This window comes from Phoenix dactylifera, chromosome 9 (assembly GCF_051530095.1).
Source record: "Phoenix dactylifera cultivar Ajwa chromosome 9, Ajwa_hap1_PhDact_Kaust_v1.1, whole genome shotgun sequence".
In the NCBI taxonomy this organism is placed as follows: Eukaryota; Viridiplantae; Streptophyta; class Magnoliopsida; order Arecales; family Arecaceae; genus Phoenix; species Phoenix dactylifera.
In genome coordinates this window covers 3,519,315-3,534,180 of record NC_143198.1, presented here as the reverse complement: position 1 = coordinate 3,534,180, position 14,866 = coordinate 3,519,315, and the positions used below count along the sequence as shown (strand labels likewise).

General features: G+C 36.8%; 1 protein-coding gene across 4 annotated transcripts; it reads right to left on the bottom strand.

Moving 5' to 3' along the window:
- LOC103709217 (casein kinase II subunit alpha-like) lies at positions 1–13,040 on the bottom strand. 4 transcript variants are annotated; one of them, XM_088703996.2, is made up of 11 exons: positions 12,628–13,040; positions 12,397–12,526; positions 8,779–8,815; positions 8,621–8,688; positions 4,982–5,139; positions 1,828–1,918; positions 1,658–1,753; positions 672–754; positions 521–584; positions 359–427; positions 1–268 (listed from the first exon to the last, which is right to left on the bottom strand). In XM_088703996.2, the coding sequence occupies exons 1-11, from the start codon at positions 12,948–12,950 to the stop codon at positions 212–214; spliced, it is 1,176 nt and encodes a 391-aa protein (XP_088560122.1). In that variant the 5' UTR covers positions 12,951–13,040; the 3' UTR covers positions 1–211. The 4 variants fall into 4 exon arrangements, with proteins under 4 accessions (XP_088560122.1, XP_008792673.1, XP_088560121.1 ...); XM_008794451.6 differs by having other exon boundaries at positions 1,688–1,753; positions 12,628–13,036; XM_088703995.2 differs by having other exon boundaries at positions 8,621–8,815; positions 12,628–13,035.
- Positions 13,041–14,866: the final 1,826 nt, after the last annotated feature.

Genomic DNA, 14,866 nt, shown 5'->3' with positions numbered 1-14,866 from the left:
TTGGAGAAAATGACAGCTCAAAATAACCAATGACCGATCAGTGAGGATGGACGTTCTAAAATTTTAAGATACAAATGCATGACTAACAAATATTGCAACACTAAGAACCTTGGATGATAGAGGGCTCACACAAATAACAAATAGGACAGATTGTAATTATAAGACAAAAACAAGCACAGAAGTTCATCAGTGGCACGTAAAATTCAAGCTATTAAGTACGAGTCCTGCTGCTCCCGGCACTCCTCACCGGATTGAAGTACGGATGAGCCTGGAGGACAACCAGCAATGAAATCAGAAATAACTCTCCTGAAAGAAATGAAGCTGCATACTAATAATATAAAGTAATAGCTGCAATTACCATGGCTTCTTTTGCAGTTAGCCTCTCCTGCTGATCATACCGAAGCAGCTTGTCCACAAAGTCAACAGCCTAAAAAAAGGGAGAGGAAAAGAAAAAAAATCTTTCAGGATCAAGCTTAACAATGGCAGCGCTTCAGGCAATTTGCAAATAACATTTAGTTACCTCAGGAACTGCTAGATGCTGATTGTCAACATTAATGAACTTTGACCATGGTTTCCTGCTATGCCTGTGACAATCTTGACACCCTAAATTTTAGAGAGAACACTTCAAGAAAGATAACAAATCGAATTAACCGTAAGGAGCATTTCAGGACCTCCCAACAAGTGCCTCAAGGTGTGGGTCGAGCTCTAAACGATATTTGTTGAGATAAGCATTCAACTCATCTGTTCCAAGCACCTAGAGCAGATAGCAAGACCTCGATAAGCTTTGTATGAAAAAGAACGATGGCAGATACTGATTAACGAAATTTAATCATTGAAGAATTCATTAAATTCTAAAATATGGTCATAATAGGGAATTCAACGGAGGAATGTTTGACTGAGGAAGACCTAATTGCATTACTGATATAAAGGAACCTACTAAAAGTATTGGTCAGCACAGTTCCAGATTACAGAATAAAGACAAACCATATATTAACGTGTGGCTGTTGAACATCCCAACTCCTTTCTCATATGCTCTTCAAGGCAATAAATGACTAAATTCTCAGTGAAAGAAAGATAAATAACCAAAATTAAATTAGACATTGTCCCAATACAGGTTTCTCGCTGTCGAGACCAGCGCTGATATAATAATTTTCTAAAAGATCACACTCAAGTTGCTTTACATCTCTATCTTTCAGGCAGACAAATGCAATTCGATTCTGATGTTTAACAGAATACCCAAGTTGAGCAGCAGACATGCCAGATACCATCTCAACTTCCAGGAAAAAAATACCAGTGGCAATTAAAGCAGTATCACCTAAGTTTAATATTAGGAAATAACATATTACAATTGAGTTTAGAAGAAGTTTTTAGATCACTTGTTTTTAATCATCATACATAAAATTTATGGTATAATGTCAGTTTCTAGTCCTACAATAACTTCGCATTAAAAAAATGCATGGAATGATAATATACCGTATTATACTTTAAAAAAAGAGAGATTTTTTTAATGTTAAGAACAGTACCAGAAAAGACAATTCATGCGTATTTCCATCAGAGTTTATACTTCAATACTGTTATAGCTCTGTCCTCTTTGCATGTGTAATTGAGATAACATCCACTAGAAAAAAAGAGGGGGAAAAGGGCAAAGTGTATGTACTTGATTTAGACCTTGAACGAAACGCTGTACCTTAGCTATTTTTACCAATTGATCATAATTGTCATGCCCGTAAAAGAATGGCTCCTTGCGAAATACCTGTTGAGCAGGAGATTAAGTTAATTCAGAAAATAGTAATATTTCTTAAGATTATGACCATCCAGATCACTTACCATCCCAGCAAACATACAACCAAGGCTCCACATATCCAAAGAATAATCATAATCTTGCAGATCAACTAGGAGCTCCGGACCCTTGAAGTATCTGGAAATGGAATTTCCAATAGCATTTAATGACAGCAGACAATAGAGAACAAAAATGCCTACAATTTCGGGCTTGAAGATATGGAAATGGTGATAGGTTAAATAAAAAGTCTAATACTCCATAGCATGTGCATTGATGGTCTACTCCAGCTAGTCTGCACACGCTAAATTTAATCAAAGATACCAATTAATGATTAATTTATTGAATATATACAAAAAAAGAGTTGACTCATCAAATTGGCCATTGACAGGTGTTGGATATTCTTGCTGTATACTTGCTTGAATTTGTGGAAGCAGCTCAGGTTGGAATAATATTAAAATCAACTGCATATAAAAAAGCAAATGTAACCATCACCATAACCAGAACCAGAATCCTTAATATTTTTACCAAGCTTTTGTGGCCAGCTTTATGAACCCTCATTTGCCAAGACTCCTACTTAGGCTATCTTGATGTTACTTAGAAAACAAGGAATCTTCAAGCATCATGAATATTAACTTCGATTGCTTTTTGTAATTTGTTCTCTTAAAAACAAACCTCAACCTTTTTCATCAAGTCTTGGGACCAGGCCAGCAAATATAAAATCTTATGATCACTATAAAAAACCTTCAGCTCTCACTAACCATATTCTTTTATCGAGTTAATCTAGCCCCCCACCCAAATCTCTGACTAACGTACCAATAACTGTACTGCAACAGCAAAAGGAGATTGCCCTCTCTCCAAGGATAGATGGTGGAGAGGAATACAAAGCTATAATTGAAGCACAGGTGCATGCTCTTTTGTTGTTATATCTTTAAATCAAAGACAACCAAAGAAATTGAAATTACATGGATAACAGACCATCAGACACGAGGCCTCAGAAAATCATGACAAGAGGAGGCACACTGATGGTCAGTCACCATTAGAAAGCAATCACTCCAACAGTTGCATTGACATGGAAAAGCATTCCAGCTAAGTTAAAACGAATTCTAATCATATAAAAACAAGCACAACAAATGAAGGGAACAAAGCATTGGTAACCTATGTCGGAGTTTGAAGTCTTGGTAAAATCTATCAATGAGTCATTTCAGTGCATTAAAAACCTCCTGTAGCCTACTCCATTAAAACAAATTAAAGCAGACTTAGAGATCTCAAGTTCCATCCTTCAACTGTATGTTGCAAATGAGGGTGCCCACTATTTGAATTGGTAAAATCTTTTGTTTGGATATGAGAGACAAGAGTTCCATCCCCCCACCTCAATTTTTGGCCAGGCTTCCACTCATCCTAGTTCTCAAAAAAGAATTATATATTGCAAATAGATACAAAAATAGAAGCTTAAATTCTTCCTAGTCATACAAGAACTCCTAGAATTAAATATAAAGAAACTGTTATATGTGCATGGAATTAGAAGCGCTAGATAATAGGTTATCCAAGAAGTATGGTATTTAAAAGCTGTATCATCTATATACTTTCCAGATCTTGTGGTCCTCAATTTTGAGGAGAACAAATCCTCAACCACCGAGAATAGTATACCGATAACACGAGAAGGGAGTGATATTGATGTACCTTTTTGATGTAAATGATTTGTATGATTGGGCAAGAATATTGTTTAGTTTTAGAGACTATTTTGCAGAATAGACATCTTTCAATTCTGGGCCACTTTTGCAATGATTACCATGCTCCCAGAATATCATCATTTATTTAGCAACACAAATTGAGGTGAGCAGCAAATTCATTTGGGAAGAAAAGTGGCTCTGCGCATTTAATTAGCCCAACTACTTGCTTGACTGTTTTAACTAATTGATCCATTCCTCTCTGGTCCATCCTGCTTGACATTTATTAATTACTGCAAACTACAGAAATTAATAACATTAGCAATAATCCAATACACTACTCACAGTGGTCTATTTCACCACACATGAACATTGTGTATAATCACCATATGATCAAGGTGCAGAAAGTGCATCCTTAAAATTGGGTTCAGCTGAGCAACTAAAGCTCAAGGGTTTTAAAGAATAAGATCTACAAAGTAGGGACTGCACAAAACCAATCATTTAAGTACCATAAGTTTTTGATCATATTAAAGGGAGCAAATAAGTCCATTAACTGAAAGCACTTGAAAGTTTTACTTTCAACCCTTTGCTACAAATATGCAAAGGACAATATATATGATAAGATCTATAACAAATAAGCTTTCCTCACAAACAAATAAGCCAGAATTCCCATTTTTTCCCATTTCAGCAACTTGAAATGAGTATGCATGTGATCAATCAACAATCAACAAACGGTTAGGCCTATGGCTGACACTTGTTTAGACTGTTGTTTTGGTCAGCCATACAGGGCCTGATCAACCATGTATGCTGATCTATATATCACCTTAGCCCAACTTTATCACAACCCAGAAAACAAAAATTTCCTTTTAATTCCTTTGTTCTGTACAATATAGGATCTTGAGATCAAAGACATACAAGGATCAAAATGTAGAATTGTCCGCTAAAGAATTATTTTGGCCTGCAACCCACCCAAGGAATGCTAACCAGAAGGACCAATTAGACCTGATTTTTCATGAAATGTTGATCCAATAGCCCTTTATTCATAACCAATAGATCATGTTTTTCTTGGCATTATGAAAATATAGTCTAGTAGAGTACAGGAAAACTATTCCAACTTCGACTTTACTTAATTATTACTGAATGTTCATTAATAAATGGCGTACAACTAATGATACTTCTTTTTGTAAGAAAGGCTTATACAATAAGAAAGTTGATTATAAAAAACAGACCACATAATCAAATGGCTCTTTCTGAACACTTCAACTTTGATTATCCACAAATTAACAGCCCTCCAACAGGAGATGATCATTATACTTTAACAAAATCTGTACTATTGTCACAAAATGAGATTCGTCTGCTAAAATGAGAAGCATAGGTGGCTCAACTCACTAGGAAGCTAAATTCTTCTACATAGCATAAAGCAGTAACACTAGAATCCAATATATAAATAAAAGGTTTTTCCAACAAGAAGGAAAGAAGAAAGATATGCAGATTTAAATTGTAGAGCCAATCAAATTATTGAGAAGGAACAGACCTCGAAGCAACTCGGACATTGTACTCTTTCCTTGGATGATAGAACTCTGCAAGACCCCAGTCAATTAGACGAAGCTTGCGCTGCTCGTGATCAATCATAACATTGTGAGGCTTCACATCTCGATGCATGATGCCTTGTGAGTGACAGTAATCTAGTGCCTACACAAATACCTGGAACAACTTAAGAACAATCAAATATAATGAATCTAATTTTACCTTCAAACCAGTGACATGTTGCAAGAAATGCTCCAAATATATCAAAACTGGATGAATTAATAATCATCTAAATTAATATTTCCTGTAAAGGTTTAAGAATTGAAAAATTAAACAGAGCTTTATCATTTAAACTAACTAGGATATCCAATAGAGTGAAGCAGCTAGCCAAAGGAAACAGCTACAAAGAGCAATTGCTGTCTTACATGACTAGTTAGAAAGAGTGAGAGCCCAATAAAACTGATTAGAAAGATACATATTGGATAAAAGGGGGAAAATGAAGAGAAGGAAAAAAAAGAGTAAGCGAACGAAGAAAAGATACTGAAAGAGCAAGCAAAATAGAACACTAGAGTAATTTAGTCGATAGAAAAAGATTGCACCATCCTCTCCCACTAGAGCTGGTTCTGCCAATGTTTGAAAACTCATTTCTGGTTTCAGTTTAGGTTGGGATTGTACAGTTTAAGTTTTGGCTGATTCACTCCAAGTTTCTTGTGGTTGCAAAAAGCAAGAAAAAATAAAAAATAAAAGAAAAATATTCTTAAAAAAGCGAACAATGTTATTATGCAAAAGTTAGGGTATTCTATGGTATATAGATTTTCTAATTTTGTCGTTTCAATAGTTTTAGGATAATGCTAACATTGTATATAAGTAAAATCGATAAAGTATATTGGTATTCTATCATGAATATACATCAATATACACACATATTATTTGGAAAATCATTATATTTAGCAATTATGAAGGTTTTGAGTACCTAGTGCATTCAAATCTTCATTTTTTAAGTTCTTTCTCATAATTATGACATTCTAATCAGATGCATGGAGTTATTTGTGTTAGTTTTATGCAATAATATAGTAAGGTTCTCCCAGAGGCATTTGTCCATCAAGGTTTATATTTATTTTCTATCCTGTTTTTAACTCAAGGAAAAAAGGAAAACAACCAAAAATTGATGTTATATGGCCTAGGTACTTAAAAAAATAAATAATTATAATATGATAGTTAACACCAAAATAAAGCATCAAAAATGCATTTATGACTAGTTTTGGTTAGTTTTGACCAAAACTAGACAAAAACATTGAAACTAGACTAGGAACCTGTCAGTTCTGGCCAAAACTGACATACATTATTGAAACTAATCGAAATGAAAGAATAGGGGTCAGTCTCAATTCAGTTTCGACCAGAACTTTTGGTTTCACTAATCTAACAATGAAAACTAGATATTTACAACCAGCAGAGCAAACAAAACTATTGTAGAGCACAACAGGATGCAGGAATTCCACTAGATCTTGGGAAGATGACAGGTCTTCATGCTTGACTACGTCACCGAATTCTCGTGCATATGCTCAAGCACAAGTTTACATAAGACACGGCAAGGAGGTTTCTTCTAAAGCATGGGAGCATTGAAATCAAAGAAGACATTGAGAGCCACTCGTATTGACTTAAGAAGCCCTACAATTTTGTAACCTTCATTTTTGAAGTTGTGGTATGATTCCAATATAAGATACTTTTGTGTATGCTGAGTATAACTGAGTGGTAAGTGTGGAATTTGTAGGAGTTTTAAATTTAAACTATTACTGAAAACTGCATATTTTCCACACATATTTAGAGAGAATCAGTTCAAAGTATGTTCAATGAACTTGTAAGAGGATGGGCATATTCAACTGTCTCTAGTGCTTTTGGGTGGAAATAAGCCCCAACATATAATGAAGAAATATAAAATGTCCCTTAAATCCCATAATGAGTGCTAGTATGAAGGCCAAACTGAGTTAAATCACCGACATACTAGCCTTGCCACCAGCAGAATGCTACTCAATCCATAACCTCTACCCACAGCAATACCTACTACCCAGTGCCCCTCTCCTCTCAAGCAGCCAGCTTGAAGGGTCCCCATCCCAGCCTTAACCCTTACCTACCCTTTTCTCCTCACATGCACAATATTGTTGGGTTCCCTTTATCACATCTTGCAGTCGAGGTAAAACACATCCTCTCCATATCGGACAAGGAAATCATATCCAGCCAAACCAAATATGAAATTATGTTTATATCTAAAGGAAAATCCAATGCTCTAGCCAATGCTTAGTTCTTAAATAGAACATCCTCCTCCAACCTCCAAGCAGAACGTATTCCTCCAACCTCTGAAAGTCTTTGCATCAATTGTTGGGCCCTTGATCTGCTCCTATCCATTCTAATAATTCTATTTCAATGCATACCACTTATGGATTTTCATTTTGACTAGCACTTCACACAAGAACTTTGTATGATTTCAGATGCATGAATGAAGTATGAGTGCTCTAGAAATTTAGACTGGTCATCATCTACTAAATATTGAAATGAAAATTGCAGTATCTAACGCGATGAATATGGTGCTCTACACAAAGATAGACAAAATTCCAGATCCAAAAAGTCAAAGAATAATGCTCTCTAGCCTCTAAAACTCAAGCAATGATGATCAACCCATTTAAGTCAGTTGCACCGATCAAAGTGAGAATAATTATGTTCTTCCTCATATTCAAGACCAATCCAAACTCTACAACTTTCTGACAGGTAAGTCAAGTTCATTAGAACAACCACAGGCCAAACTTGTGGCATTGTCTGCGCACATCATGACTTCTAATAACCAAGGTTCTCCTAGACAATAAAGGACTCTCCAAGTGTTCCTAGTCAATCAAAAAGTTCTCATAGTACATTCATACATCTCTAGAAAATAGTGAAATTTCCCGAGCCAAAACATTGCAACCTTACCACTGCCAGATTCAAACACTTGTATCCGCTGCCACTATATCTTACAGTTCTTATATTTTTCACAACTACCACAAGTTAGACATCCATGTCAACTTGCATCTGCCTCCCTCCCAAAAACCTATTGTTTGAATAAGTGTCAAACATTATCATCTACTTCAGTATCTTAATGCATTCCAAGAATTTCATAGTATTATGATAATATACTGGTTTCCAAATAGCATGCACGAATTGAAATCTCTGTCATCCATATGATCTAAATTTTATGGCCATTTTCCATTAACATATTGTTTTTAGTATAAAAAGAGATAATTTCTGTTGTACTTATATCCAAATGTAAAAGTCTAACAAAGTCACAGAGGTACAGGGTACATATAGATAAGGAAGATGAACTAAAAATTTACATCTTTGTATATGATACAAGCAAAATAATAGTTTATACAATCTGAATATTAACGAGTTCAGTTTATCTGAAAAAATTAAATGAGAAAACTAGGCAGTATGAAAGGTTTAATAGAAAAAATAACAATAAAATGTGATTTTCTGATATTTCTTCAATAGCAAAAATGTACTGTGCAAATGGAATGATAACTTTGGCTTTAATAGTTCATAAATGTAGTATCGGACATAATATGCTGGTAGTTCTTTGATACCAAAACTTACTATGCAAATGGAATGATAACCTTGCCTTTAATAGTTCATAAATGTAGTATCGGACATCATAATCTGTCAGAGTTGGATAGAGCACTTTGAAGTCTGTATTGTTGACATATTCAAAGATTAGACTGGGTGTCTTTGATTGCTGATCTCTGACAATATCAAGTAATTTTACAATGTTTGGCCCACCACATAGGTTCTGCAATATCTTTATTTCCCTCTTAATCTGCATTGCCATCACAATTGGAAAGAAAAAACAAGCAATTAAGCAAAGGATGATAATAGTAAAAGGCAAAATTCTTACATATTGAACCTACAAGGGAACCCAGCACAAAAATTATGAACAATTAAAGACCAAACAAAAGCACCGGCTAAACTTCAAAGCATAAATGATGGCAAGTCATTGAGAAAATAAAGACCATGCAACAGATATATAGTCTGCCCAGTTCGATATTGATTTCAATAATTTCACATAGATCTACCTACCAGAATTCATTGCTTCAGCAGATGCTAGGTGATCTTGAAGTTCCCGGAACCAAAATCCGCTTTAACAAGAAACTGATCACATCAACTTATTTGAAACAAAAACAATCCTCAACTCAATAATACTCAACAAAAAGACAAGTAGAAGTGAATTTTTCACATGATCTTTTGTTCTTCTGATAGATATGCATATAGATCGAAATGTTTATTGAAATCCATTCAAACTTCAAGAGTGAATTCAAATAAAAAATAATTGTCTTCTACTAACATATTTCAAAAACTTAAAATGCACAAAGATACCCTGACTTAAGCTCATCCAGATTGACTAAATTTATGTAGTCACTCAGTTATAAATGAAAGTAAGCCCATATAACAACACTATGATATATAGTGCATTATAGTATCTTAATGCATTACCATCATTTGTGATGAAATAAGGATGGTTATGTTACATTGTCATGTGTTGATACAGGGATTTTGCATAGAAACAACAAGATGAATTTGCCTTTCCTTGAAGCTATATTCACTTGACCAGTAAACCAATGAATTTTGTTTCTTCTGCTTAACTGCATATGCATGTACTCTTCTTTATAAACAATGTGCTGTGACTGTGGCAAAGTACTATCCAATCAACATTGTCTCATGCTTTGAATCTTCTGAATGAGATCTAGAATTTATTGAGAACCATTTCACTTGAAAGCGGTCATTTGATGGCAATTTAAAAGACGATATTACAGAGTGATGGAGCTCATACAAGGTAGATAGTTAGGAGGCCAAGAAATCAAAAAATCTCAAGGAAAACCATAATCAATGACCATATTATTGAAATACAAGCATTTCCAAGTATTTAAATAAAATAAAACCAAAAAAATAATGCTCGAGTATACATAGGCATGGGAGTTTACTAGTGCAAAAAAATGATAAAACACAACTTAAAATATCAAGTATGTGATGAACATATCAAACATGTGATTAAAAATGATGTGTACTGATCCACCTCACCGATAATCATTCAAAAGTTAAAAACAGCTCCATCCAGTTCAACAAGTCCATTCAATAAGTGGAATAAATGTTGTTGCAAAACTTAACATGGTATTAAGGGATAGCCGTGACATTGATATATAAAAGAGAAGGATCCATGGTTGGAACATAATAGAAACTAATAAGCCCACCTAAAAAGATTCATGGCAACTTTATCTCCATCACAAATATGTGTTGTAGCAGTCCCAACTTATTTTACAAGCACAAGTAGCGGGAGACCACTAATTCTCTAAAATGTCCTTGATGTTGCAGAGCAAAAGTTTGCATCACTGATACTCAACTCAATTCAACTAAGCCCTAATCTCAAGTTACTTGGGGTCGGCTGCACGAATCCTTTTCCTTCATTCTGCTCAGTTTAAGGTCATACTTTCTGAAGGATGTAGAGATATTGCATCATTGATAATTAGTTTTATTTCCTTGAAATTTCGTTGCGAATAAATCTCATTTAAAGTGCTTTTTTTTTTCTTGATGCAGTTTTTATCACCACTTCTTGAACCTCTAACAAAAATTCAAGGCTCGCTTTTCTTTTTTGGACCTACGACATGTTATTAGAATCCTCTTCTTACTGTAGCTCAATTTTTACGTGCTTACCCTACTATCTCTATCCATTTTCCACCAAATATATTTTAAATTCAAGCAAGTTACATGATTTCTGTGAAAACTCATTTTAAAACCTTTTGTTCATGCTTATAATATAAATTGCTTAAAAGAAATCTATATATGTGGCACTCAACATATTCAAAACCTTCTTCAATCCCCAATATTTAAATACAAACAACATTATGATTGTTAAAATTTTAATATGCAATTCTCATTGGTTTCATGGGCATGTCACTAATCAAATAATACTCCAAAAGAAGCTTCAATGTTCCCCATTCATCAAATATTTCCTGAACTTTAGATGTCCGTTTGAGTTTTCTTATGTCAATAGATCTACCATGAGGAAAAACTGCAGCGATGTATCTTGCAGATACTTTTTACTATAGACTCATGGGTTTCCCTTCAACTATTTTGTACTCTTTATTCCAATTAGCCAATCGATTCTAGCTCATGTAATTCTTAACATCTTTTCTGAAGGATGGCTGTCTCGACCCAAACTGCACAAATTCAAAGCGTACCGATCCGTTCCAGGTGGAAATCGGGTTGAGACATAGGTTCAATATGGAATAAGTTTCGAATTGACCTGAATCGACCTGAACAAGCAAAATCAAATGCAGATTCTGTTTGTGACAGACTTCAATCCAACCTGAACCAACCCAAAGCTAGCAGAACCGCCTAGTTCTCTTGGTTCAAGGTGGTTCGCTGAAATTATAATGACCAAACCCAACCCTGAATCATCTTGCCTCCCGATCACTCTCTCCCTCCCTCTTGCATTTAGCTGGGGTTAGTTTTTCTCTCTCTCAAAAATGGCGACCATCTCAGCAACTTTGCCCCCTCTACCTCTCTTTCTCCTTTCTCTCTCCCAAAGACGATAACAATCCGGATGACTTCATCCCCTCTCTCTCTTTCCTCCCTCTATCTCTTCCTCTCTCCTTTTCTCTCTCTCCCCCCTATTGGTTTTGGTACACCTCGAGCCTGTACATACATACCAATACCGTGCCAAACCAGTCTCAGTTGGTATGACCCCAGTACCGGTTTAGCAAATGTTGCCTTCTCATTCACAAATAGCATGCACTATGATGGCTTCCTTGCTGCCAACAGCAAGTCCATTAATAACAAGCATAAAGAGAGAAAAGTCTATGGGCAATCATCGTTACAACAACCTAAAACAGAATCTCACTTGCCTCACAACATTAGCTTGCTTCAAATGATCCCAAATATTCCCTCAGCACACTTCCATCCATTAAAGCTTATGAATTTGCCTCTTCCTATACTTTATCTTCTTTCATAAAGTTGCCTTGTCCTTCCAGATTTTCACCATACGTTAGTAAAGTTATATTTCGCTCTCTTGTAACTTCAGACCATGGATCAAAACTTCAATTTCAGATAAATGATTCAATTTCGTATATTCCTTTATTCCATATTCCATAAATTCTATATTTGTCTTTAGACCCCAGATAAGACTTTTCGCAGCCATGGAAAGCTAGAAGCCTTGTTATTCGAAAGGAAGAATCAGAAGCAACAAAGCAAAGACAACTAAGCGGTCGCAAGAGTTACCAGGCAGAGAGAGACAGGTGACAGGTTTTTTAATTTTTGGTGCAGAAAGAGTCAGGTATTTATCAACAAGCTAATACCCAGACAAAAGTGCAGAAAGACGGTTGCTTGATCGGAGAAAGCTCGCACCTTTTTCTTCTTCACCGGCTTTAGAATCTTAATAATGCATTTCTCATTGTTCGTGCAATGAACTCCCTCGAAGACCTCGCTGTACTTTCCCCTTCCGACCTTCCGAACTACCTCATAATCGTCCTGTTCCCTGCGAAGGGGACAAAAGAGAAACCTCTCTGAATCAGTAACAGGGAATAAAACGAAACTCTAAGGGGAGATCTGAGGAAGGGAGGAGCGACGATCTGGTACCCCCACTGGACGGTGAGGGACTCGTAGTCCCAGTACTCCTGGGGGCGGTGGACGTTGACGTCGGCATAGGCCCGGGCCTTGGAGGCAGCGCCGGGGAGGCGAATGGATTTCCCGATCTTGTGCGCCAGGGTTTCCGGTTGGGGGGCGATGGCGGGGTGGGCGCGGGTGGGGCTCTCGGCGCCGGCGAGCGGCGGGCCGCAGCTGATCCGCCGGAGAGCGACGCGTCGTAGAAAGGGAAAGGAGGAGGAGGAGAAAGAGGGAGACGAGGGGCGAGAGAGGAGGAGGAGTCGGTAGGGTATGGAGCGGAGAGGCCCCAAGGCCATGAAATAGAAAGAAAAGTCGAAGATATCACGAGCGCGGCGAGCCCATCAAAATTCTTCCCTTTCTCCCCCCACTCTCACCGACCGAAAGAAAAAGAAAGAAATTTTGATTATTCCTTCCTTCAATCATAAGTCGTTTTCTCATCTCACTATTATTTCCTATATTTCGGGGACATAATTTTAAGGTTAGATCACGCTCCCAAGGTGGACCACCCTTAATAGTTGGTGTAATCAAGGATTTGTCCATTAAAAATTCATTTGGTTTGAACAAAGACTTATTTATTAAAAATTATATAGAAGGGGGGAGTTTTGGAGGCCCGATGCATCGTCTTGAAGCGGGACTCAGTGAAGATGGTTGAGTGGATTCTATAGGAAGGGTCGGAGGTCATGGACCATTTGATTTTAGAGGACGTCCGGCGCTTACCGCAGAAGTGCGACGTCTTACAGATTGTGCATGTGTTTCGTAAGACAAACAGAGCTGCTGACTGAGTCGCTTCCTTTGTTGCTCATTACTCTGAAAGTTTCTCTAGACCCCAGATGTACCTGTTCCTCCACCACTGTGGAGCATTTTGGCTTTTGATTCTGTAGGCAATACTCATTCGATATTAGTGTAAGCTGCCGGTGCATCAAAAAAAATATATATTTGATTCATTGAAAAAAAATAATCAAAATATTTTATTTAAAAAATTGATTCTTCAAGATATGATGCATGTAAAAATAATTTTAATATATTTAGTTGACTATAAAAAATAATATATTCTAGAATAAATTATATTTAGTTAAATATTTATTTTTCTCAAAAAAATTATATAAAATATTTATTATATTTTGATAAAAAAATTATTCATGAATTGTGATAGCTTAAAATAGTTTTGAAAAAAAAATTGTCAAAGTTCAACATTAGTGTTTTTATTATTATAAAAAAAATAAATTAAATAAAAATATTTTTTATTAACTTTTTTTTTTATCTTCTTTTTGCGCAAACCAAACCGACTCGTAAACGGTCCCAAAGTGGATAAGGAGTCCTCGCGGTGCGCCTCCAGGCACCCTGCATCCCACATGGCGGTGCGCCTCCAAGAATTTGCCACGTAGACGGAATAGCCTTAGTGGATTTGGTTCCTTTCTTTAAACTGATTTATGTCATCTCACTGTGCTTGGTCAGGTTGATTCAGGATCAGGTACATCCAATAATTGATGTGGATAAACTTACAAATAATAAATTTACAAGGACAATGATATACATGAAAAAAACCCCTTTTTTATTATTCATCTCGCTCGCTTAAAAACTAGAGCTCTAGAGCTCGAAAAAGGCGATCATCCGCTAACCGGAGCTCCGACAAGCTAAATGAGCGTGGTGGTGGAGGAATCCACAGACCCGGCGGCCGTCGGCAGCCCGCGGGCTTCATCGCGGCCGAAGCTGACCGTCCTCTCGCTGATCGCCCTCATCTTCTTCGACGTCTCCGATGGCCCCTTCGGCGTCGAGGACTCCGTCGGCGCCGATGATGCCCCTTCCTCTCCCTCCTCGGCTTCCTCCTCTTACCCCTATTCTGGTCCCTTCCGGAGGCCCTCGTCACCCTCGAGCTCGCCGCCGGCTTCCCGGACAACAGCGGCTACATCCGCTGGAGCTTCCAGGACGGCCTCTGGAAGTGGGCTAGCGGCACCTTCTACAGTGCTTTCTGCCATTTTCTCTCTAGATTTCGTCTATCATTTGTTATATAAAAGGACGCCCCACTTCTCCATTTGTGTAGGTGTGAAATGATTTTGATCTCTTTTCTAAACCCATCATGATAAACATGCAGAAAAATTTCCTCCAGATCAAGTCGCACTCACATTTGTGGAATATTGCTTTTTAAAACTGATTTAAAGGAAATGATCTAATAAATATGAAAAGATTTCTGCAAATCAAATTCTCTTTCTTT

Bases quoted from the DNA above. Each gene is read 5' to 3' on its own strand.
- LOC103709217 (XM_088703995.2), bottom strand. From the start codon at position 12,950: ATGGCCTTGGGGCCTCTCCGCTCCATACCCTACCGACTCCTCCTCCTC. The intron at 12,527-12,627 runs GTACCAGATCGT...TCCCCTTCGCAG, and splicing joins TCCCTCACCGTCCAGTGGGG to GGAACAGGACGATTATGAGG. The intron at 428-520 runs GTAACTAAATGT...CCCTTTTTTTAG, and splicing joins AGCATCTAGCAGTTCCTGAG to GCTGTTGACTTTGTGGACAA.